We start from the raw sequence: 26964 nt of genomic DNA, 5'->3' as shown, positions 1-26964 counted from the left end.
CAGTCACAGGTGCCATCACATCACATCTCCGTGATATCAATAATATGCGCACATCTATAGCTCCTCTTATTTATTTCCCATGCTACGTGCATTTGTGTAGAGATATTTCAGTTGGTCCATGATGAAGCTGACTTATTGGCAGCTAATAAACAGAGCCTAATTTTTATAAAGTAGACTTACAGTTGCTGAGGAACCGCCTATTTTATCCCTATTTTGAGATATTTCAAAACACAAAAAAGAAAATCCACAAGAAAAGGCAACGATTCTTTAACAGTCTCTCAATACCTTACTTCATGAGAACATGTACCTAAGATAAACATTTTTGTTGTTGTTATTGTTTTAAATTTATTTTTATAATTTTTTAACAGCTATGTCAATCTATAGTTTAATGTTTGTCCCCTCTGGTCTCTGTTGGAATCTTTTGATCTCTGTCCACGTTGTGCTCTTTGCAAACTTCACATCCTTGGCATAAAAGGGTTTTTTCCATGAGTAGGAAAGCTAAAGAAACCTTGTTTCCTGCAAATAGACACTCTTTATCCACTTGTCCCTCAACTTATTTCTGAGCTTCTTCATAAGTTTTTATTAAGGATCACACAGTACAGATAGTCTAGAGACCAAACAGTACACATGTAACACAAGCCAGTCTGCTTAATAAGCTGTTAGCAAGTAGAAACAGTAACAACTGAAATCTATCTTCTTTGCTTCCAGTGAATAGTTAAATTCTCTGTCCTTCTGCCAAATGTCAGTTTTTCAAGAAATGTATAGTAATACAAATGTGTTTGATACTTCCACAATAATTTGAAATTAAACTTGGTTATATGAGCCCAAAACTTATCAACGGGGTACACAGACAGGATATTGTGGCAGCTTCATTTTCTGAGAAAATCAAGTTGAAACTTCTTCAGATAATGAAACAGAGTATTTGCTCAGTCCAAAGATCACTCAAGAGATGTTCCCACTAACCTGGAACAAGACTTATTCCAAAAGGATACACGGGAGGTTTTAAGCAGTACCGTTTTGTAATGATCTCCAAAAAGCTGCTGTAGAAGTAAGACTTGGTTTTGGCAGGATACCAAATACCTCTTCTTTGTACATATGCTTTTATATATACAGGAGGAGGAAGAAGCTGCATTGTTAGAACTGCTAAAGTGATTGGAAATCAGGCGATAATCTCTTGCATGTTGAAGGTGTAGATTATCAAACTATATATTAAATAGTTAACTGCTTCAGTGTCATTAAAGTTAGCACATAAGTAGATAAGAATTTGACAAGTAGAAATCACTGCAGCCTGAACAACAGTTGAATTTTAACCTCCAGTTCTTTGTCTCCATAGTAATGTCAAGAAATTGACATTGAAATTCAGGTTTATTTTTATACCTCAGTTTTTGTTGCAAACCTCCTAAAAAGGAGTTGAGCATGTTTTCCTTCCTCAGACCCTCCTTGCTTCTCCCTGTGGGTAGACTGATTTACATAAAAGACTCTAATTTTTAAAATGATTCTTGAGCACCCAGCTGTCTGTTGTATTATGGGTACTGTACATCTAGGGAGACTCCTAAGCTTGTGTTGACTTAGGTCCTATAGACAATACGTCCAGTTTTCAGCAAAGAAGGATTTCATCCATTTCAGTTTATATGAATGGGCAGCTCCACATATCAAAAGTACCATCAATCACCACCATTTTCTATGTTATAATATTACAATGTGAGATGCTGAGAACTGAGTGAGAGTTTTGAATCTTGCCCCTTGTAAGAACACAGAGCTTTTAAAAAAGCAGTCCTGTACTATTTCCTTTAATGCATCTGTAACGCGCACATCTTGTTCACAAATAAAGAGGAATTAAACTTTATTTGACTTCAAAATACAGGAAAATGTAAAATAGCTTTTTTCTGGCTTAAGTGTTGACATAGAGCACATAACTCCCATATTAATGGCAGAAAAAAGATTGATTCTGAAATCCTTCAGATTCGCCAGCTGCGACAAAATGGGAGACAGAAAACTAGCGGAATGCATGTTTTACACAGTGACAAATGGACTTTGAGACAGCTGCCTGCATTCTTTCAGACTATATTGGGAACAGCAATGGCCGGTGTTCTGGAACTCTGTGCAGCTGGTTGAAATCCATATTTTTTTATAAACGTGGTTGATCCACATAGAACTTGTCAGATTCTCTTAACTGATGTGAGATTTGCCTCTAGACCACATGCTTTCCTTTTCCAGGACTTAGTAACAAAAATTCATCACTACTAACAGTGTACATGTGCTAGGCCTGTAAACCATATCATGGATGTTTTTTAGTTCTGGGAGGGATAAAGGAAGGTGTCTCTCCTTTAAAGCTTTTTTCTCGTACGCTTGTTTTTCTGCTAAAGCATTATGACCCTAAAAATCTTAGTTGTATCTAGTTTAGCTAGAGTCCACAGAGCTGTGAACGTGAAGATGTTATTGTTTCTGATACAAATAACAGCTTCATCTCATTTATTTACTTTGAAATAATTCACTACATTTATGGTTGTTATTTTTTTTCCCCAGATATTTGCTATGACAGGACATTACTCTTGTCTGAAGCTGTTCACGGTGTCTACAGCAAGCCTGTGACAGAGAGATTTCCTGGGCTTTACTCACAAAATTATTCTTGTAATTGTGACCTGCCTGTCACAATTACAGTGATTACACAATATTACCCTATTCCTGTAATTGTGACTTTCAGAATCACAGATCCACACACAGAAATTACTGCAGCGTGTATTACAGGTGCTAAAAGAATTACTACTATTATTATTATTATTTTAATTTGAAAGGTCTGTTTTCTATTACTGTGCCTACAGCAGAAATGATGCATCTGGTTTAAGGTCCTAGTGATGCAGAGTTCTGCTGTCTGAGAAGGTAACCACCACTCCTCAGTTTTTTGTTACGTCTTCTGCGTGCACCCTTGGCACTGTAGCACAGGACTGACAGTGTGTGACCTTATGGTATTCCTGGTCTAACCTTGTCATACAACCACCATTATTATGGCTACAAAATAGGAAAGATGAGGAGCAGAACTGACATGCTGATGTTTCTTCCACTATGTTGGACACGCAGTCTCTGGCAGAGAGGTATAGAGTTGAGTGGAGTAGGTCTTCAGGCGTACTGAGCTCAAGTACTACTACTGCCTCATGCCACTCCTTGGCTGGTGAAGAATTTATCTGTCTTGCAGACTGTGAGATTTCTTTTAAAGCAAATAAAATCATTTAGGCTGAAATGCTGACTTTTGTTTCATTCCGTATCTTTATAGTCTTTATTCTAAGTCTTATTCTCACAACACTATAATAGACAAATGCCATGCACTGTGAACAGAACAGATACTTCCTGAGGCTTGTACAAGAAGGCTGACCTTCAAGACTAGTCTCTTTTTCCTGTAGAAACTATTTTCTATTGTACAGTAAATCACGCATGAATATGTACTTTGATGGCAACAGAAATGCTGATACTCCTTTGGCTTCTTTAAAAAAACTATCAACTCTCAGAATCTCAGAGTCATGGAGACTGGAAGGGATATTTGGAGATCTGACATCCCCTGCTCAAGCACATTGCAATGCTATAGGCTTGGGGCAGAATGGCTTGAAGAATGTAGAGAGGAAAAGGACCTGGGGGTGTTGGTTGATGCTCGGCTCAACATGAGCCGGCAGTGTGCCCAGGTGGCTAAGAAGGCCAACAGCATCCTGGCCTGTATTAGAAATAGTGTAGCCAGCAGGAGCAGGGAGGTGATCATCCCCCTGTACTCAGCTCTGGTACGGCCGCACCTCGAGTACTGTGTTCAGTTTTGGGCCCCTCACTACAAGAAGGACATTGAGGCCCTGGAGCGTGTTCAGAGAAGGGCAACAAAACTGGTGAGGGGCCTGGAGCACAAGTCTTATGAGGAGCGGCTGAGGGAGCTGGGATTGTTCAGTCTGGAGAAGAGGAGGCTCAGAGGAGACCTTATTGCACTCTACCACTTCCTGAAGGGGGGTTGTGGTGAGGAGGGGGTAGGCCTCTTCTCCCTGATAAGTAATGACAGGACGAGAGGGAATGGCCACAAGTTGTGCCGGGGAAGATTTAGATTAGACCTGAGGAAGCATTTCTTTTCTGAAAGAGTGGTCAGGCACTGGAATGGCCTGCCTAGGGAGGTGGTTGAGGCACCATCCCTAGCGCTGTTCAAGAAGCGTTTAGATGAGGTGCTAAAGGACTTAATTTAGTAGTTGGGTAGAGATAGTGATAGGAGGATGGTTGGACTAGATGATCTTATAGGTCCTTTCCAACCTTATGAACTTATGAACTTATGAACATTGTTCAGGACTGTATCCAGATGCTTTCTGGATATCTCCAAATAAAGGATTCCACAACATCTCTCTGGGTAATCTGTGTCATTACTCAGTCACTTGCACAGTGAGAAGGTGTTTCCTGATGTTTATGGGCAAACTCCTGTCTTTCAGTTTGTGTTCATTACCATTTACCCTGTCACTGGGCACCACTGACTCTGACTCTGACTCTTTGCATCCTCCCTGCAAATACTTACCTACACTGATGAGATGCTCCCTGAGCCTCCTCTACTCTAGGCTCCAGCTTTCTCAGCCTCAGCTTTCTCAGGAGGAGAGGCACTGCACTTCCTCATTCATCTTTGTGGCCTTTCATAGGACTGTCTTCCATATGTCTTTTTTTATCTATTGTATAGTGGCACCCAGAACTGGATTCAGTACTTCAGCTCTTCTACACCAGTGTTAAATAGAGGGGAATCTCCCTTGACCCACTGTCAGTATTTTGCCTATTGCAGCCCTGGATGTCAATGGCCATTTTTGCAGCTAATGCACATTGCTGACTTGCTCAGCATGGTGTCCACCAGGACCCCCAGATCCTGTTCTGCCATGCTACATTCCAGCCAGGCAGCCCCCAGTGTGTCTGGAGTAGTTCCTTCCCAGAGGCAGGGCTTCACACTTGTCTTTGTTGTAACTGTTTCTCATTTATTTTATATTTTATTTATTTAATTTAATTTAATTTAATTTAATTTAATTTAATTTTATTTTATTTTATTTTATTTTATTTTATTTTATTTTATTTTATTTTATTTTTTATTTTATTTTATTTTATTTTATTTTATTTTATTTTATTTTATTTTATTTTATTTTATTTTATTTTATTTTATTTTATTTTATTTTATTTTATTTTATTTTATTTTATTTTATTTATTATTTTTTTTGTAGTTACTGTTGTTAGAATGCTGCTTAATTTTTGGTCTCTAGAGGTCCCTTCCAAACCCTACAATCTGTGATTCTGTGATTCTATGATAGTTGAATAGTAGTTGGTGAAAAGCTTTGTAAGTTTTCTTCTATTGTTCCTCTGAGTCATTATCTGACACCATTGCTCCTGGGACCCTGTCACGCAGGGAGAATTCAGGCTATTCCAAAGATTCATCCCCCTTTGCAGTTCACTGAGTGGAATGAGAGAGCCACCAAGCAGACTTCATGCTATTGGCCCCTACCCTGTGGGCCCAAACATTCAGTCACATTTTACCACTTCAGTGTGGATGACAAAGATAGACAAGAATGTGTCAGTGGTTTACAGCCGGTTCGGCCCAGTTCCATGACTAATAGGGCAGGGGAACTGCACACCCACTGCCCTGTGAAAGAGGAAGGGGGAAAAGGGAGAATGTAGGGAAATGGGCCTAAAAACAAAACAGCGGCAACAATCTGAGAAGGAAAACTAATGTACTAAATAAGATACCAGAATGCAAAATAACACAATATAATTAGAATTGAAACTAATAAATCAAATAAAATGAGAATGTGTCCTAAACCGAAGATCTTATGCTAAAGCTGAAGGCAAGATGGCTAGGGAACCTCCAGTTCTGAGATGTTCAGTAAAAGAGGATGTCGTGGGACTTGTGTGCCGTTTTATCTTTACCTCTGAGTGGAGAATGGGAACACAAAATCCTCTGGGTATGTAGTCCTTCTCTCCAGTGAACCAGGTATCCAGAAATTCAGCAGTCCATGATCAACTCTTTAACTCTCAGTACCTCACATGATGTTATGATGTGGAATACTGATAACAAAAATCATAAAACCATGACAGAATGACAATGGGGAAAAAAAGCCCCACAAAATAAAATAAACAAGCAACTCATTTCTCATTTCATTTGTTGCAACTTCATCAGTTATCTACTTATATTACTTTAAGCCTATGTAACACAAGAATCTAAAAACACAGAATATTACCTATGAAGAAAAAAGAACTACCAAGATTTACTTACAAAGCAACAAACCAACTTGTTTGAATGAAAATATTTTTACTTACTTGATCTTCACCCAAGACTTACTAAGCAAAGCAGTAGAGAAATGCAATGGAGATGAAACAGGTTTTTCTTCTTAATATAGAAATTCCATCTCAGATTCCTGCAAATGAGGCGGAAGGTTGAGTTTTTCACAGAATTGAAAATTCCTTAAAAGCTATCACAAAAGTACAGAAAGTGACAATACAGTATTGAAGCTGGCAATTTGCATTTCATTTCAGTAAAAATTTGGTACTTGCTTTTGAGTGTATTACTTCACCTCCCTTCTGATACACTGTGTACCCAGATGTAATATTCTCTGCCCATTTATAGGTTTTGAAGGAGGGAATTATAATGAGATTGAGCTTTTCAAACAAATATATACCTCTTCTCTCCTAGTGCAAACAATATTTTACTTCTCTCAATGTAATTTTTGCCTGTTAACACATTGGCTACATTTATCAAATAACCTTGGTACAAGAGTGTACATACATACTATTTCCTTTCAGAAGTTTAATCAGAGATGCCTTTTCAGAGAATCACATAGTATCACAGTATCGCTGAAACTGGCAGTGATCTCTGGAGAGGTATGTATCTCATTGCACAGAAAAATATATTGTACAGTATCTCTTAGATTCTTCATAACTTGAAGATCATTTTACTAGTCCAGAGGCACTCTGCTGTCTTTTTGTAATGGGTGTGGTTTGTAATCGTTCAAAATGTTAGCTGTGAATTGAAGAAAGTTGTATTATTACTTATGCAGGCCAACATTTAACATACCAGAATATTATGCCTACTTATCTCTGCCAGTGGGGTAAATCCAATTCTCAACAGCCTCCTCAGCTTTTCGAGACATCCTAATGGGGGATCAGAGACTAATTTTGGTGGCCTTTATGGAAATTGTCAGAACAGAACTGTCTTCCAGCAGAGTATTTTAGCTTGCTTATTTACAAACTTTTATGAGTTTAGCACTCCTAATGAAACAATTTATTTAGCTGTTGCTAAATAAAGTGAAGAGTCTTAGAAAAATATAAAAATTCTATTGATGAATCTGCAAGGGTCAGGGTAGTTCCCTGGTGTCCCACTTCTCATAAGGAGTTAGACTTAGACATTTCATGTCTAAGTTTCTACAGTTTTACACTGAGTTATCTGGGTGCTAGTAATTGTCTTTTGACTTGTGGCCATGATGTACATCCAGCTATCTTAGTTTTTCATAGACACTCCCTCTTTCAACCCAAACATTGGTGCTTGAAAACTGTAGTGATGTCCAGGAGAAGCTTGAAAAGTGTTAGTGTTCATGAAAAAGGATAATAATAATAATAATAATAATAATAATAATAATAATAAAACCAAAGTGGATGACAAAATATAATGGTCAGAGGGAACAGCCAAAGTAAAAGAAGTTATTAAAATACAGTGTCAGACACAATTCACTTCAGAATCTTCAGAATGAGCATGGGCAAATTGCAGAAAATGAGATATATCTGTACTACTATATCTGATCTAGTGTGATTTCTGAGAAGAACAGTGGGGATAAAAAAGAGGTCTGGGAGACCACTGAGCAGACTGTGTGCCTTCAGCCTACCCACCACAGCTATTCCTAGCCTTTCATGGCTAGCTTGTGCCTCCCTATACAGATCTTCACTATGCACTCATCTGTTTTTTTCTGCCTGTCCTCTTCTGCCAACTCTCCACTTGATCTGCTTTGTTATTCATATTTTTTTCCTTTTTTTTCATCCTTTTATTTCCATTCTATGCAGTTTAACTGGACTACTGCCATTGTATCCTACTTGAAATTATGCCAAATTGCCAGCATTTGAAGTCCTTGCCCACTTCAGCAGAAATCCCCACACTAGCACCTTCATTTTAACTCCTTCCCCCAAAAAATATTTTTGTGAGAAAGATTTTATCAGAAGGAAAATATGTTCTCTCATGTATATTTCTCTTTACCAACTCATGTATCACTGATAGATGAAAGAAAATCTCTTTCCTTGATGTATTAAGCTCAAATGATCAGGTTTTTTTATGCAGTGAGACCCTTCTTTTGCCAGCACTGAATCTGAACTTCCCAAGCCATGACCTGCAACTGTTGTCTTCTTACATCATGTGACATGAAGAGTTTCACATTGTCACCTTAGTAACAATCCTTATAGTTAGTCATAAGCCACTGCTGAGTGTTTTACCTCTTCTTCACCATATTTCTTGGCCAAATTTCCCCAGAGGTTTTGTACCACATCAGAGCATCTTAGTACTGATCCACTGTACTGTCTCCAATGTATTCAACTCCCTTTTAAGATAGGGGACTCAGAACTGGACACAGAATCAAGGATGCAGTCTTAATCATGCCACATAGAGATAAAATAATGTTACTTGGTTTAACCACATTTCATTAAACATAGCTAATTATGTATTTTCCCTCTTATGCAGTGAGGAAGCATAATAAAGCGTTTTTAACCTAGCTTCATAATCCCCACCCTGTAATCTCAGAATATTTTTTGTCAGGATTGCTATTGGATATGCAGCATTGCTATCCAGTCAGATTCTCAGTCTCTATTATGGAATAACTCTACTTCAAGTGCAGAATCTTGGGTTTCACTGAAACTAATGACAAAACTGAAAATGAGTATTAATTTCCTGATGACTAGTGCAGTATTACTGCCACACTCAGCTACAGTTGCTATTCTGTTATTGGAAATATGAAGTAATGAATGCTTCCATTACCTTTTTCTCTTCAGTTCCACTCCAATTGTATTTGTAATATGCTGTGACCTTCACATATACTTTATCCATAATGTATTTAAATATAGAATGTTTTTCAACATTTGAACTTTTACAAATGCACTTTTACTATTATGTCATTTTCTTTGTACCAGTACTGTTTTCCTTGAAATCTAACAAAATGGAGTTCATAAATATATTCCAAAGCTCAAGCTCAGTTGTCAGCTACAATTTTTAAATATTCTCAGGTTCAGTGTTCCTGTGAATTTCAATATCAGTAGGAAATTCTACTGAGGTCAGTACAATGTTCTGGCCAAGTATTCCCATGCACAAATCTGTATGTGAAAACACACTGCTTTTAGTCTTTGAAAAGACAAATTTATTCTTAACAGAAGTAACTTCAAGACATGATTGATTAAAAAATAGTTCTGAGGGACAAATAATTTTCCCTTCAGAAAGAAAAGATTAGAGCGAATGATGTGTTTTCAAAGCAATTTCTTCAATCACACATAGAGCATGAAAGAAAGACTGGAGGAGTAAAGACACCAGCCATATGGAAGACTTTCAAATGAATACAAGGCCAAAATAGCATTGCAGTGGAAATACTGAGAAAATATTTCTGTTATCTACAAAGCACCAGGTTCAAAGAAGTATAGCCAGGTATCATGTGTTAGCAAAGAAGTGGAGTAGAAAAGTAGATAAGTAATGCAGTATCTGAAGAGGGAGAAGAAGAATCTATATAAAGTCTCTGCCTGCCAGTTTTGATAGTTGCTGAGTACATTTGTAGATCTGATACTTCACTTAATTGACTAAGCAGTGTTTCAGCAGTACTAGAAACAGATCTAGCTGTCAAAGAAAGGATGTCCAGGAGTTGTTTTGAATAATCTAGTTCTTGTTTTCTATATAGAACACTTTTTTACTCTATAAGTTTCATTAGGCTAATGCGTATTACCTGGAAATAGAGAAGAAACACTAAAACTATGTAGGCCGTCCAAACACACATTGACTAAAACTTCACACACTCAATAACCAGCAGATATCCATGACATATCATAGAAAAACTGTATGAAAGAAAGGATTGCAGAAACTTTCAAATTCTTTTTTTTTGCAGAATTTTTTTCTTATTACTCCCTCAAGAATTCAAATTAGTGAGAAAAATTTCCATAGCCAAAGAAAAATTCTAAAATAACTTCCATGGGAAATAGCTATTAGTTTTCATGTTTTGAAGGTTTTAAGACCCTCAAAAGTTCTATTAAGGTCCCTTAAAGAAGAAGGGGAAATGCCCTGTTTCCACTTATGTTGTCGTTTGAATCTCATACAAAGAAGTGTGAAATAAAAATCTACGTTATACAAGAGGAATTGTTGATACTGAAAAAAAATAGCATTGTTTTGTAATCTAGTGAAAGATTTTGAATATTAGAATAAATGTGAGCTGAAAGAAATAGCAGGCTTGTAAACAACTAAATGATCAAAAGGTTTTGCAAAGTACATTGTAGAGGATCAGTATCAGGCTGTGTGACGTGTCTCTGTAACACTCTCTCACATTTTGAAATATTTTGTACAACACCATTGTCTCCTACATGGCTTATTCTCACTGGCATTTGACATATCAGCATGTTACATACCTTTGGTTTCTCTGGGTTTTATTGCATATACTTAAACTACATCATATACGAGGGCTGCTCTGAAACTAATGCTCCTATTTCATGGTTTTGGTCCACAAAATTAGAAGCAAATATTGGTAGTATGTCAGAAGAGGCTGAATCTTCCTGACAACATTGTGTTAAATTCTACTGCAGTGTGAAACAGATGGCAGCAGTCTAACAAAATGGCACCTTACATGGAAGTGTGTATGAGCAAAGCTGTGTAACTAAATTCCCTCATGTGGGAATAATTGCACTCACTGACATTCATCAATGCTTGCTGAATATTTATGGAAACTGAACAGTGGATGTTAATGCAGGTGGTGGTATGTTTGAGCAGTGGTGAAAACAGCAGTAAGTCACCTCCACTGGTGCAGATTTTTAGGAGTCCAGCATGCAGGCACTTGTTTGTCAGTGATGAAAATGCATAGCTGATCATGGTGAATATGCTGAAAAATACCATTTTCTAGGTGATAATTTTCTATAGCAAATAGTTTTATTGTCATTTTTATATCTCTTGTAGTTTCTATGGAAATAAATGGTAGGCATTCCTTCTTGAGCAACCTATTTATTTTATATGTCACCCAAGACAATTCTTCATCACCTCATGTAGCCCAGATAAGCCAAAAGGTTGGGCACTCATTCACTAGTTGATAGCTCAGTATTCCAGTGGTCAGCTGAGGATAAACTGTAATTAAAATACTTAAAAATAAACTGTAGGGGATAAAAATTCAGTATTTATTACCATTTCTCACTGACATAGCATCTGAGTTGGATATGTGCTTAAAATAATGCACAGAAAGCAATCTTTTCAAGTCTCCATTGACATCCCCAGAGAAAACGATTTCAGACTCTTCAGAGAGCAACATTCTTGCTCTGGTCCTTGAAATCCTGCAAGCTACACACACCCACATACCAAACATTATTTCCTCACCTCCTCTATATAAAAACAAATCAAAACCATGAGAACAGTGGGCTGAAAATTGAGTTATGGAATATGAAGTTGAAAAGATTAATTATGTAATACACCCCCCTCTCACCCTTGATCACAACACAAGTGAGGTAAACCCAATCCTCTCAAATGAAAATTCCAAACAAGAAAGTACTCGAGGAATGAAAGCACAATTAACATTGTGATGCATTCTTGCAGCAGAAGATCTCAAAAAGAAGTTCAAAATGAAGCAAAACAAACAAACAAACAAACAAACAAACAAACAGTAAAAAACACCTCTAGCTTGCTCCTGTCCCAGCAAGACCTGTTCTACATTTCCCCACCTGGCACCTTTTTCAGTTAAACTGCATCTGACCTCCTGTTCTATAATTCACCTGATGTAGTGAGGATCCTCCTGAAAAAAATTAAGGGAAAGTAAAGGTGGATGCACACACAAGAGGAGATAAATTAAGAAAGCAGGTTACTTAACTTGGAGAAAGAACCTGAAACAGGTTTCTTCCAATGCTCTATGAAGTCCTTGCTGAATTTCTTCAGAAAGAAAAATGTTGCTTATTCAAAACAATAGACAGGATATGGGGAAAAAATATTTCCATGTCTGTGTGAGAGGGTTAGAATGTGTGGGAGCATGTTTGTATATGAGAGGGAGTAGGCCACAACTGGGAGGAGCTTGATATAATGTTTTTTCTATGCAAGACATGTGAATGCAATTCCCAGAGGAGGACATCAAGCATTTCTCAGGAGGAGAAAGGGTGAAGAAAGCAAAGGATGGGATGAGGGGAGGGGAGAGGAGGGAGAGAGAGAGAAGGAAAGGAGGAGGAGTGGAATGAGGGAGAGAGAGGGAGGGGAAAAAGGGAGGAGAGATTGGGGGAAGGAAGTGGAAAGGAGGGAGAAGGTTGCTGCACTTTTTCATGCAAAGACAGTAGCAAATGCGTGACCATCTTTAGAAGAAGTTTCCTGAAGACCTAGAGAGAAAGAAGTCCAAAAAAGGAACGTAAAAGGCTATGATTTCCTTGTCCTGCAGTTTTGTCTCTGTCTCCCTCTGCCTCAGGAAGATTACCCACAGGATACAGAGATGCCGAGCTGATCTCTGTATGCTCAAGTTCAGTTTAGCTGCTGCTTCTCTCCCATTTACCTCGACAGGTATCTCTGAAGGGTTGGACTCACAGGCTGACAGCCCTTTAATTTAACCTGAAGATTGCGTGCTCCCAAGAGCTTGCTGGAGTTGGAGGTGAGAAGAAAATACTTGAAAGTGCCAAGAAGCTCCTGATGCCAAAAGAAGACAAATATTCTCGTGGATGAAGTAGAATAGACAGATAAGACTGAATTATTGCAGGGGCGTTGTTTTTTTTTTGTTTTTTTTTTTTTTTTTCCTGCGCGTGTGTGTTTTTTTTTTTGTTTTTTTTTTTTTGTTTGTTTGTTTGTTCGTTTGTTTTTGTAATAGTTTCCTCCCTACTGTTGAAAACCAGCGTTTGAAGATTTTTGAAAACACGAAACAAAATACCAGCCTCAAAGCCCCATTCCTGTAGTTAGCTCTTATGGGAATGAAACACTCCTCCCGCTGCCTGCTCCTAAGGAGGAAAATGGCGGAGAATGGTGCCGAAAATACTGAGGTAAGAATGCGAGGAAAAGCGGTGACCCAGCTTTCCCAACCCTGGGCTCCCTCAGCAGAAGCAGCAATAAATGAAGATGAACTTTCCTGGGTCCTTCGGCTTGTCTCTGCCTCTTGCTGCTATGATTTCCTGGCTGCTTCTCTCCCCATCCCCCTCCCCCTCCCTCCCCACTCCGCCGTTCACTGCTGTCCGAGAACTTTGCTCCCGGATGAACTGTTTAGTGGCTCGGGCGGCTTCCGGGAAGCATTCGCTTCCCTGGGAGCCTGGGTGGGCCATTGCAGGCTGGTTAGAGGAGAGGCTTTGTGTCGTGTACGGAGGACGTGAATAAAAAGAGGTTGCTCGGCGGTAAGGAAGGAGGGGGGATATTACTGTATGTTTGAGGTGGGTGACCAGGGACAAAGAAGTTTTTTTTTTTTTACAGCACCTTGGCCAGCTCCTGGTGCTTTTCAACTGAAAGGACTCAGTGGAGCCAGTGGCAGGACTGCGTAGGGGAGTTGAGGAAAATCTCTCTGCAGCACCCGGATATCACGGCGTAGCTATTTGAGCACGGGTAGGGGACAGAAAGAGCATTTCCCCAAGTTTCTGGCTGACCTGAGCTTGCTTTTCATTCGGGCCGAGAGTGTCACTTTCCAAGGTCACCCTTTTTCTGCAAGAAATCAGTTTCCCCTTCACCCCTCAATTGTTTAGTTCCTTCAGTTTTTCCCATTCAGCTGCAGTCCTCATTTTCTTCCCTAGAGATGTCTTGATCTCACTGAGTCTTCTCAAATTCTACACAGTGTGTAAAGTCTCAGCTCTGAAAAATCAAAAGATGCAGGATGTAATCTCAGTTTCTTTGGGAACATGTGAGAAGCAGGCAGGCAAAAATGCGAATATGTGCCCATTTCTATTAATAGACTGTGCCTAACACTCTGGCTGAGCATTTAACATATGGTTAAGTGATAGGCTGCACTGCCATATGTGGACCCCCAAGGACATTGCACCCTAATAAGCTTCAACTGTTTTCTTATATGCATGGGTGATACTGTCTCTCCTCCCCATTTCCCTACAGATAATAAAGAACAATACACTGGTCCAGTGTGAGTGTGAGACTATTCCCTCCTTGCTTCTTTCAAGGTCTTTGCTACATGTCTTCTGCTTTCAAATAGTCCTCACAGTAAATGTGCTGCACCTTTATGAATCCCGCATTACTCCTTTTAATAATGCTACCTCTGTTAAGAAATATATGGTTGATGTTCATAAATATACATTATTTGTAATACCATATGAAGAACAGAACTATCTTTAAGAAGTTTAATGTAAGCATTAAATCAAAGAACAAACCTAATATTGCATTAAGTGAAGTACTGTTTGCAGGAGATGTGTGTATATGTAGCAAGAAATCTAGCTGCACATCTGTAAAACTGTTGTACTGACAGGATATATTGTGTTAAGTGATATTGCAAGGAGAAATTTACAAGTACAACCATTTCCTTTCAAAGCTGTTTTTCACTGCAATCTGTCTTTAAACAGTAGCAGACAAATAGATGAATAGATGAGAGTTCTTTAAATATTCTTCTTGTATTTCAACTCACTGTTAGTACATTTTTATGGCTTAAACTCCTTATTCTATTTGTGCAATGCTGCACTGACTAAAATGTGCTTTTATGAAGAAGATTTTCTTAGTAATGTGAAAGGAGAGTGATGAGAGTGGAAATACTGTAGGTTAGTTCTCTTCTGCTGTGTCTTAAGAAAGTCAAAAGGGATATACTCATAATACCTGCCAAAGTATTTTTCCTGTTTTATTACTTTTCATCTTGGTGATGTTCTGTTTTGTTTTGAGAGGTCTTAGAAATGCACTAGACAGAATTTGCATTGAAGCTTTCTCACTGGTCAAGCAAAGTCATAAGACTTTTTTACCTTCAAACCTATATTTCTCTTTTTTTTTTCTTTTTTTCTAAGTTAGCAAATGTTCCGTGACAGAAGGAATGCATAACAAAGCACCTTACTTTGGGATTTGTCATAGTGTAGGAGAAAAATTATGAAGTAGTATAAATCTTCTTCATTTGAAACCATTGGGGTTTCACTAATATGGCAAATCTCATTGAATTTTTAAAAGTAGTTTGATGCCCTGGTGATAGGCATGATGTGAAAAATACTATCCAGGGAGAGAGATGAAAAGTTAAAAATATTTAGCAAAAGGTCAAAATATCCCAGTACCAAATAATTCCAAAAAACTCATAGTTCTTACACAGATTAATTTAAAGTTCCTAATAAGCCAATTACATATGTTACAGCTTCACAGCAAAAATACATGGTTTTCTTGAAATCTGCCTCAGCTAAAAGTGTTTCAATCCATCTTTTCAAGGTTCAGTAGTAAGACAGTTTACGAAAATATGTTAAGACAGAGAACATGGGACCCTATATGAGAAACATTTACTTCCTTGACTCTCTTCCGATGACCATCATACCAGACTCCAAAAATTTAAAGAAATACCGACAACAAATATAGGCAAGAGAAAAACAAAGCAATAGTAAGACAGCATTCACAATATCTAACAAAAAAAGGTATAAGAGAGAAGAAAGCAATATGTCACTAGCATTAATTTCCACTCAAGGAGGACACCTCATGTTACCAGGAAACATACTTGAGTGCTCCCATGCTACTAGATTATACATACATTTACATTGTTGATATACCCATAGATTTATTCCATCTTATTCCAAAGGCTACTTAAGTGAACACAGATCTTTCCACACATGCTGTTGGATCTTTTAACAAACTAAGTATACTTCTGTAATTTTATTCAATAGTTATGTCAGGTAATGTTGAGATTTACCAAACAAACAAAAAAAAAGAAAGCTTAGGGAAACTGTTTAAATTTCAGGAAGTTCTTTTTATTATTTTTTTTATCTGTGGTGATAACAGCCAATCTGTCTAATAATTTTAACTCGAACAAGTGAATTTTTTTTTTTTTTTGCTTGTGTTTATAGGGACCTAGGAGTACATAGTACTTGGTAGAAAGATAAATGTCAACAGGAATAAAATGCCCATGCATCTTCCTGTTTAGAGCTTTATTAGGGCCATAGGGTCCCACTAACAGGAAACTTGCTAGAATCATTCCATGCACTGTTTTCCAGATTTTGAAGACTGCACAGTGAAAAAAATATTCAGAAAAATTTTATTCCCTTAGGGCCAGTGTAGCTCTCACTACAGCACTCACCTCCTTTTGCCATGTAATCATGGTGGCAACTCTGCTTCTCCAAGTGGTCGGCCCGGCCCTAGGACACAGGAAGGACACAGTGCCGTACTGGCAAATAATACAGCACTGTGCTTAATTTGCAAGGAAATTGTGTCAGTTTTCAAATATTACAATTTGAAAAAACATTATGTGCAGAAAAATGCTGCCAAATTCAATGCATATCAAGGAATGCTTCTTAAAGACAGAATGTGGAACAGAAAAGTCTGTCACCTCAACAAAATATTTTTTAAACAGTTAAAACACAAATGGAAACTGATATAAAAGTTAGTTACATGATAGCAAATCTGGTTGGAAAAAAATCAAGACCATTTCCTGATGGTGAGTTTGTTAAGCAAGATGGAAAGTATGACAGATACAATTTGTCTTGATTAAAAACTGGATTTTTCTAAAATCAGTTTGTCTCACTAGACTGTAGCCAGGTGAAATAAAGAAATAGAAAAATCTATTGAAGATTTGGAGAGTAAAGCCACTAGTGTCAACTTTTATGCTTTGGTGATGGATGAAAGTACTGATGCTGCAGATATGGCTCAACATGTCATTTTAATTTGAGGTGTTGATAACAAAGATAATGTCACTGAAGAAATGTCTTCTTTGTTGCCACTGAAAGACACAACTAAATCTCTTGATTTGTGTGAAGCAGTAAAAAAAATACATTAAAGTGATTTTCTTTAAACTCTGTCAACATATCTGGTATAACTACTTGATGGTTAGTGAAAAAAAGGAACTTATAAAGTTAGTAGAAGGTGATGCAGTTACCACTGCTAACTCACATTTGATGTCACTTAGACGTCAAGACAATTTATGCGCACAAGCTTTAAAAATGGATGATATCATGCAGATCATCATCAAAGCTTTGAATTTCACAAAGTCCAAGGGACTGAATCATCACCAATTCTAGGAGTTCCTTAGAAGTATGAATGCTGATTATGGGATCATTTGCTGTTCTGAATGTAGGTAGCTAAGTAAAATGCTAAAAATGACTTGATGAAGTGTCATCAGGTCCTTTATGGAATCAAAATGAAAATTTGTGCCAGAATGTGAAGATTAAGAATGGTTCACAGATTTAGCATTTTTGGTGGATTTGACCATTCATTTAAATGAGTTAAACATGCTCTTTAAGGTGAAAATCACTTTATCTATGCTATGTTTCAGACAATATAGCATTTGAAATGAGACTTAAATTACGGCAAGCTCAAGTTATGTCATATAATTTCATGCATTTTGATACACTGGCTAAACACAGTCCTGTGAACAGTGAAAAACCATGCTTTCAATTTTGATAAAGAAATTTGATAATAGGTTTCAAGATATAAAAAAAATATTCTATTTTGTGTATTTATGACTCCATTTTCAATTGTTATAAATATATTACTTGCAAATTTTCACATGGAATGTAGAGAGTTGCAATCAGATACTCAATTCAAAACAAAAATTGGTCATGTCTCTTTACCAGATTTTCATAAGCCTTATCTTTCCAGAGAAAAATATCCCTTGCTTCATAGTCACACCTTATTAATATCATCACTTTTTGTCAGTACATACATTTGTGAACAATTATTGTTGAGGATGAAGCACAGGAAGAGAAAAATGTCATCAAAAATCTCTGATGAACACCTTGAGAACTCACTAGGAATGGCAACCACTGCCACTGAACTAGCCTGATGCATTATTTTCACAAAAACAAGGTAAAACAACCCTCTATTATATTTTTAATGCTCCAAGTTTTTTATGTTTTAATAAAAAACATAAAAAACAAGTTTTGTTGTTTGTTTATTATAGTTGTTCATTAAGTTTATTATACATTTTATATGTGACCCATTTCAATTCCTGTTTGCTCAATGCAGCCCAGGCAAGCTAAAATGTTGGACTACCATGCCCTATGTCATGTCATGAAGTTCAAGAGGACTTCTGCTGCAAAATCTCTCCTCAAAATATAAAAATGAACCTCTGTGTCTTTAATAATGAAAGGAGTTTGTATACGTAAAAGAGAACTGTTCGAAATATCAGATTAAGAATTGACTTATCTGCAAAGAATCAAAGGTATTCAAACAGAAAAAAATGTCAAAGAAATTTACTGGGCCTCTGTTTTCAACCAGCTTTATGACCTCCTTTCTATTCAGTTATTTAACTCCTAGTTCATCAGCTTGTGTATGTAAGGTCTATCTGAAGTCAACACCAACAACATGCACTACTCTTCTTTCATCCTCCAAATTAGTTACACTATCAGATTTAGAAAACTAGATCAGTTTTCTTAAGCAAAATTTCCCTTTTCTGTAATTCTGTGGTGATTACTCATGGTCACCTTCTTGTCCTTCACAGGGACATAATCCTGGCAGTTGTTTCCAGGAGTATTTAATTAATCACTTTCCCAGGAATTGAGGTGCAATTGACTGGGCTGTATTTCCCTCGAGCTTTCTTGCTATTCTAGAATACAGAATTCGCATCTGTTTTCTTCCAGTCCTAAGGAATCTCTTCCAGTCAAAAAGATCAAAGACTATAGAATGGCCCTGAAATGACGTTGGCCAACACCTTCTGCACTTGTTGATACATCCTGACAAGCTCCATGAGTGTATGTATGTCCAGTCTGTTTAAAATATTCCCCAATTTACTCTTCCTCCAAGTGAGAATAAGTATTCCTTGATTATGCTTCTGCAAAAACAAAATCTACTTCTCACAAGGCCAGTGAGCCTCACCTCTGTTCCTGGGAAAATCCTGGAGCAAATCCTCCTGGTTACCACGTTAAGGCACATATGAGATGAAGAGGCAATCCCAGATAGCCAGCATGGCTTCACCAATGGCAGATCTTGCCTGACCAATCTGGTTGTCTTCTGTAATGGAGTAACAGCATTAGTAGATGGGGAAGAGTGATGGATGTCATCTACCTGGACTTCTGCAAAGCCATTGACATAATCCCCTTACCACATCCTTCTCTCTTAGTTAGAGAGGTATGGATTTGGAAGATGGATTGTTCAGTCGCTAAAGGACTGCTTGGCTGGTCACAGCCAAAGGGTTGTGATCAACAGTTCTATACCTGGGTGAAGACTGGTCACGAGTGGTGTGTCCCCCCGCCAAGTGTCGGTCTTGGGATTGGTGCTCTTCAACATCTTCATCCTGGACAATGGAATTGAGTGCACCTTTAGGTTTGCAGATGATACCAAGCTGAACAGTACAGTTGATAACACTGGAAAAAAGGGAAGCCAGCCAGAGGCACCTGGACAGTCTGGAGAGGTGGAACCATGTGAACCTAATGAGGTTCAGCGAGGCCAAGTGCAAGGTGTTGCACTTGAGCTGGGGCAATCCCATGTACTTATACAGGCTGCAGGAAGATCTCCTGAAGAGCAGTCCTGTGGAGAAGGATGTGGGGGTCCTGGACAAAAAGCTGTATGTGAGCCAGCTTTGTGCACTTGCAGCCTGGAACAATATCCTGGGCTGCATTAAAAAAGGGGTGGCCAGCAAGGAGAAGGAGGTGATTGTCCCCCTCTACTCTGCTCTTATGAAGCCCCATCTGGAGTACCATGTCCAGGCTTGTGGCCCCCACCACAGGAAAGATGCAGAGCTCTTGGAACGGGTCCAAAGGAGAGACTCTAAGGTGTGCACTACATGGTGTACCAATACCATGTGGAGTACCAATAACAAAAAGCATAAAACCATGATAATGTCTCATACTTAGGACCATTGCCTCTATTCCTTAATACATCAATGAACTACACACTTCTGCCAGTTTCTTCATAAAGATATTGAAGGACAATAATAAACTGTTTATTCAGAATTGCTTGCCATCCATCATCAGTTTTAGCTGCCTCCAGCAATTTAGCCAATGTATGATGGATAGGGAGTGGCTTGGCAACTTTATCTGCCAGTTCCCTCAGGAGTTGTGGATGTTTCTCATCAGATCCCATAATTTTTGCCCCTTTAGGTTCTTTAGACAGTCTTGAACCTGATCTTCACTTACAGTGGGCAGATCTTTCCAAGATCTTACCTTTGCTTCCTGCAGCTTGGGCAGTGTGGCTAGAGCCCTTGCCTGTGGAGGCTGAGGAAAAGTCGTCATTGAGCACCTCAGCTTTCTCCGTAGCCCTCATGACCAGGTCTCCAGTTTCCTTCCGGTTGGCTTTCAGGGCTGCAAGTGCACACTACTCGCTCACGTTGAATTTTAATCATCCAGCTCCCCCAGCTGTATATGCTGTCCACCCAGCTTGCATTCATACTTGGGCCTTGTTGAACTTCATGGGGCTCACTTGGGCCCACCTGTCAAGGTCCCTCTGGATGGCAACAACCCTTCTCTTCAGCACACTGAGCACTTGGTGTCATCCACAAGTCTGATGAGAGTGCACACAAACCCACTGTCCGTGTCACCAGGAAAGATTTAAATAGTTCCGGTCCCAATACTGATCCCTGAGGAACACTTCTGATCACTAGTCTCCATCTGTCCACATTGAGTTGTTGACTGCAACTCTTTAAGTGTAACCATCCAATCCATCAGCCGCACCTCGAGTACTGTGTTCAGTTTTGGGCTCCTCACTACAAGAAGGACATTGAGGCCTTGGAGCGTGTTCAGAGAAGGGCAACAAAACTGGTGAGGGGCCTGGAGCACAAGTCTTATGAGGAGCGGCTGAGGGAGCTGGGATTGTTCAGTCTGGAGAAGAGGAGGCTCAGAGGAGACCTTATTGCACTCTACCACTTCCTGAAGGGGGGTTGTGGTGAGGAGGGGGTGGGCCTCTTCTCCCTGATAAGTAATGACAGGACGAGAGGGAATGGCCAGAAGTTGTGCCGGGGAAGATTTAGATTAGACCTGAGGAAGCATTTCTTTTCTGAAAGAGTGGTCAGGCACTGGAATGGCCTGCCTAGGGAGGTGGTTGAGGCCCCATCCCTAGTGCTGTTCAAGAAGCGTTTAGATGAGGTGCTAAGGGATTTGATTTAGTACTTGGGTAGGGATAGTGATAGGAGGATGGTTGGACTAGATGATCTTGTAGGTCCTTTCCAACCTTATGAACCTATGAACCTATGAATTTCTTATCCATCAAGTGGTCCATCTGACAAATTCACGTCTCTCCATTTTTGAGACAAGGATGTCATACAGGACAGCGTAAAATGCTTTGCACAAGTCCAGCTAGATGACATCAGTTGCTCTTCCCTTATCCACTGATGTAACAATTTTATCCACCAGTTTCCTTGACCCTCAGATGCATCTCATCAAGTGCCATGGGCTTGTGAACCTTCAGATTCCTTAGATGGTCTCAAACCTGATCTTGTACAGTGGGGAATTCTTCATTCTCTCCAGTCCTTGCCTTTGCCTTCTGCAACTTGTATGATGTGAACTAGAGCACTTGCTGGTGAAGACTGAGGCAAAAAAGTCACTGAGTACCCTAGCCGCCTTCATATCCTGGGTAATCAGATCTCTCATTTCTTTCAGTGGAGGACCCGCGTTTCCTCCTAGCCTTCCATTTATTACTGATGTACTTAAATAAATCTTTCTTGTCGTCCTTGATGTCTCTGGTGAGAGTTAATTTCATCAGGGTTTTAGCTTTCTTAATCCAGTCCCTGACCGCATTCTGTATTTATCACAGGTCATCTGTCCCTGCTTCTGCCTTCCGTAGGCTTTCTTTATTGTGAGTTAGGCCAGGAGTTTCTTTTTTTTTGTGAGCCTTCTGGCATTTTTGCCTGGTTTCCTCTTTGTTGGGATGCTTCGCTCCTGAGCTTGGAGGAGGCGATCCTTGAATATTGGCCAGCTTTCTTGGGCGTATCTTCCCTCCAAAGCTTTATCTCATTGTACTCTACAGGCAGATCCCTGCGGAGCTCCAAGTCTTCTCTCCTGAAGTTCAGGGTTGTGACCTTGCCTTCTGTTTTGCCCTAAGGATCTTGAACTCCACCAATTTGTGGTCACTACAGCCAAGGCTGCCCTTGAGCTTCACATTCTCTCCACCAGTCTCTACTTACTGGTGAGAATGAGGTCCAGCATAACAGCTCTCCTCCTAGGCTCCTCTATCTCTTGGAGAAGCAAGTTATCATCAATGCACTCCAGGACTAATTGTGCCTTGCTGAGTTGTCCCTCCAACACATATCAGGGTGGTTGAAGTCTCCCATGAGGACCAGAGCTTGTGAATGTAAGGCTGCTCCTCTCAGCCCATAGAGGGTCTCATCTGCTCAGTCTTTGTGGTTGAGTTGCCTGTAGCAACCTCCTCACTACAGCGTCACCTGTCCCTCCCTCCCTTTAATTCTGACCCATAAGTTCTTGGTTCACTCCTCATTTATCCCCAGTCAGAATGCCATGCACTTCCGCTGGTCACTGACTCAGAAAGCAACACTCCACCTCATCTCCCATCCCTGTCTTTCCTAAAGAGCATGCATCCTTCCTTTCCAACACTTCAGTCACAGGTGCCATCACATCACATCTCCGTGATATCAATAATATGCGCACATCTATAGCTCCTCTTATTTATTTCCCATGCTACGTGCATTTGTGTAGAGATATTTCAGTTGGTCCATGATGAAGCTGACTTATTGGCAGCTAATAAACAGAGCCTAATTTTTATAAAGTAGACTTACAGTTGCTGAGGAACCGCCTATTTTATCCCTATTTTGAGATATTTCAAAACACAAAAAAGAAAATCCACAAGAAAAGGCAACGATTCTTTAACAGTCTCTCAATACCTTACTTCATGAGAACATGTACCTAAGATAAACATTTTTGTTGTTGTTATTGTTTTAAATTTATTTTTATAATTTTTTAACAGCTATGTCAATCTATAGTTTAATGTTTGTCCCCTCTGGTCTCTGTTGGAATCTTTTGATCTCTGTCCACGTTGTGCTCTTTGCAAACTTCACATCCTTGGCATAAAAGGGTTTTTTCCATGAGTAGGAAAGCTAAAGAAACCTTGTTTCCTGCAAATAGACACTCTTTATCCACTTGTCCCTCAACTTATTTCTGAGCTTCTTCATAAGTTTTTATTAAGGATCACACAGTACAGATAGTCTAGAGACCAAACAGTACACATGTAACACAAGCCAGTCTGCTTAATAAGCTGTTAGCAAGTAGAAACAGTAACAACTGAAATCTATCTTCTTTGCTTCCAGTGAATAGTTAAATTCTCTGTCCTTCTGCCAAATGTCAGTTTTTCAAGAAATGTATAGTAATACAAATGTGTTTGATACTTCCACAATAATTTGAAATTAAACTTGGTTATATGAGCCCAAAACTTATCAACGGGGTACACAGACAGGATATTGTGGCAGCTTCATTTTCTGAGAAAATCAAGTTGAAACTTCTTCAGATAATGAAACAGAGTATTTGCTCAGTCCAAAGATCACTCAAGAGATGTTCCCACTAACCTGGAACAAGACTTATTCCAAAAGGATACACGGGAGGTTTTAAGCAGTACCGTTTTGTAATGATCTCCAAAAAGCTGCTGTAGAAGTAAGACTTGGTTTTGGCAGGATACCAAATACCTCTTCTTTGTACATATGCTTTTATATATACAGGAGGAGGAAGAAGCTGCATTGTTAGAACTGCTAAAGTGATTGGAAATCAGGCGATAATCTCTTGCATGTTGAAGGTGTAGATTATCAAACTATATATTAAATAGTTAACTGCTTCAGTGTCATTAAAGTTAGCACATAAGTAGATAAGAATTTGACAAGTAGAAATCACTGCAGCCTGAACAACAGTTGAATTTTAACCTCCAGTTCTTTGTCTCCATAGTAATGTCAAGAAATTGACATTGAAATTCAGGTTTATTTTTATACCTCAGTTTTTGTTGCAAACCTCCTAAAAAGGAGTTGAGCATGTTTTCCTTCCTCAGACCCTCCTTGCTTCTCCCTGTGGGTAGACTGATTTACATAAAAGACTCTAATTTTTAAAATGATTCTTGAGCACCCAGCTGTCTGTTGTATTATGGGTACTGTACATCTAGGGAGACTCCTAAGCTTGTGTTGACTTAGGTCCTATAGACAATACGTCCAGTTTTCAGCAAAGAAGGATTTCATCCATTTCAGTTTATATGAATGGGCAGCTCCACATATCAAAAGTACCATCAATCACCACCATTTTCTATGTTATAATATTACAATGTGAGATGCTGAGAACTGAGTGAGAGTTTTGAATCTTGCCCCTTGTAAGAACACAGAGCTTTTAAAAAAGCAGTCCTGTACTATTTCCTTTAATGCATCTGTAACGCGCACATCTTGTTCACAAATAAAGAGGAATTAAACTTTATTTGACTTCAAAATACAGGAAAATGTAAAATAGCTTTTTTCTGGCTTAAGTGTTGACATAGAGCACATAACTCCCATATTAATGGCAGAAAAAAGATTGATTCTGAAATCCTTCAGATTCGCCAGCTGCGACAAAATGGGAGACAGAAAACTAGCGGAATGCATGTTTTACACAGTGACAAATGGACTTTGAGACAGCTGCCTGCATTCTTTCAGACTATATTGGGAACAGCAATGGCCGGTGTTCTGGAACTCTGTGCAGCTGGTTGAAATCCATATTTTTTTATAAACGTGGTTGATCCACATAGAACTTGTCAGATTCTCTTAACTGATGTGAGATTTGCCTCTAGACCACATGCTTTCCTTTTCCAGGACTTAGTAACAAAAATTCATCACTACTAACAGTGTACATGTGCTAGGCCTGTAAACCATATCATGGATGTTTTTTAGTTCTGGGAGGGATAAAGGAAGGTGTCTCTCCTTTAAAGCTTTTTTCTCGTACGCTTGTTTTTCTGCTAAAGCATTATGACCCTAAAAATCTTAGTTGTATCTAGTTTAGCTAGAGTCCACAGAGCTGTGAACGTGAAGATGTTATTGTTTCTGATACAAATAACAGCTTCATCTCATTTATTTACTTTGAAATAATTCACTACATTTATGGTTGTTATTTTTTTTCCCCAGATATTTGCTATGACAGGACATTACTCTTGTCTGAAGCTGTTCACGGTGTCTACAGCAAGCCTGTGACAGAGAGATTTCCTGGGCTTTACTCACAAAATTATTCTTGTAATTGTGACCTGCCTGTCACAATTACAGTGATTACACAATATTACCCTATTCCTGTAATTGTGACTTTCAGAATCACAGATCCACACACAGAAATTACTGCAGCGTGTATTACAGGTGCTAAAAGAATTACTACTATTATTATTATTATTTTAATTTGAAAGGTCTGTTTTCTATTACTGTGCCTACAGCAGAAATGATGCATCTGGTTTAAGGTCCTAGTGATGCAGAGTTCTGCTGTCTGAGAAGGTAACCACCACTCCTCAGTTTTTTGTTACGTCTTCTGCGTGCACCCTTGGCACTGTAGCACAGGACTGACAGTGTGTGACCTTATGGTATTCCTGGTCTAACCTTGTCATACAACCACCATTATTATGGCTACAAAATAGGAAAGATGAGGAGCAGAACTGACATGCTGATGTTTCTTCCACTATGTTGGACACGCAGTCTCTGGCAGAGAGGTATAGAGTTGAGTGGAGTAGGTCTTCAGGCGTACTGAGCTCAAGTACTACTACTGCCTCATGCCACTCCTTGGCTGGTGAAGAATTTATCTGTCTTGCAGACTGTGAGATTTCTTTTAAAGCAAATAAAATCATTTAGGCTGAAATGCTGACTTTTGTTTCATTCCGTATCTTTATAGTCTTTATTCTAAGTCTTATTCTCACAACACTATAATAGACAAATGCCATGCACTGTGAACAGAACAGATACTTCCTGAGGCTTGTACAAGAAGGCTGACCTTCAAGACTAGTCTCTTTTTCCTGTAGAAACTATTTTCTATTGTACAGTAAATCACGCATGAATATGTACTTTGATGGCAACAGAAATGCTGATACTCCTTTGGCTTCTTTAAAAAAACTATCAACTCTCAGAATCTCAGAGTCATGGAGACTGGAAGGGATATTTGGAGATCTGACATCCCCTGCTCAAGCACATTGCAATGCTATAGGCTTGGGGCAGAATGGCTTGAAGAATGTAGAGAGGAAAAGGACCTGGGGGTGTTGGTTGATGCTCGGCTCAACATGAGCCGGCAGTGTGCCCAGGTGGCTAAGAAGGCCAACAGCATCCTGGCCTGTATTAGAAATAGTGTAGCCAGCAGGAGCAGGGAGGTGATCATCCCCCTGTACTCAGCTCTGGTACGGCCGCACCTCGAGTACTGTGTTCAGTTTTGGGCCCCTCACTACAAGAAGGACATTGAGGCCCTGGAGCGTGTTCAGAGAAGGGCAACAAAACTGGTGAGGGGCCTGGAGCACAAGTCTTATGAGGAGCGGCTGAGGGAGCTGGGATTGTTCAGTCTGGAGAAGAGGAGGCTCAGAGGAGACCTTATTGCACTCTACCACTTCCTGAAGGGGGGTTGTGGTGAGGAGGGGGTAGGCCTCTTCTCCCTGATAAGTAATGACAGGACGAGAGGGAATGGCCACAAGTTGTGCCGGGGAAGATTTAGATTAGACCTGAGGAAGCATTTCTTTTCTGAAAGAGTGGTCAGGCACTGGAATGGCCTGCCTAGGGAGGTGGTTGAGGCACCATCCCT

General features: G+C 39.2%; 1 protein-coding gene across 1 annotated transcript in view; it reads left to right on the top strand.

Moving 5' to 3' along the window:
• Positions 1-13125: 13125 nt before the first annotated feature.
• The window catches only part of PRMT8 (protein arginine methyltransferase 8), a 46553-nt gene continuing 32714 nt past the window's right edge, over positions 13126-26964 (top strand). Inside the window, exon 1 of the mRNA XM_065742353.1 lies at positions 13126-13200. Coding sequence (XP_065598425.1) covers positions 13126-13200 — 75 coding nt within the window. The remainder of the gene's footprint in view (positions 13201-26964) is intronic.

The sequence above is a fragment of the Cyrtonyx montezumae genome, unplaced genomic scaffold, assembly GCF_038088225.1.
Source record: "Cyrtonyx montezumae isolate F1298 unplaced genomic scaffold, pur_monq_1.0 scaffold_3, whole genome shotgun sequence".
Taxonomy (NCBI): domain Eukaryota; kingdom Metazoa; phylum Chordata; class Aves; order Galliformes; family Odontophoridae; genus Cyrtonyx; species Cyrtonyx montezumae.
This window is presented reverse-complemented; position numbering and strand designations above follow the sequence as displayed.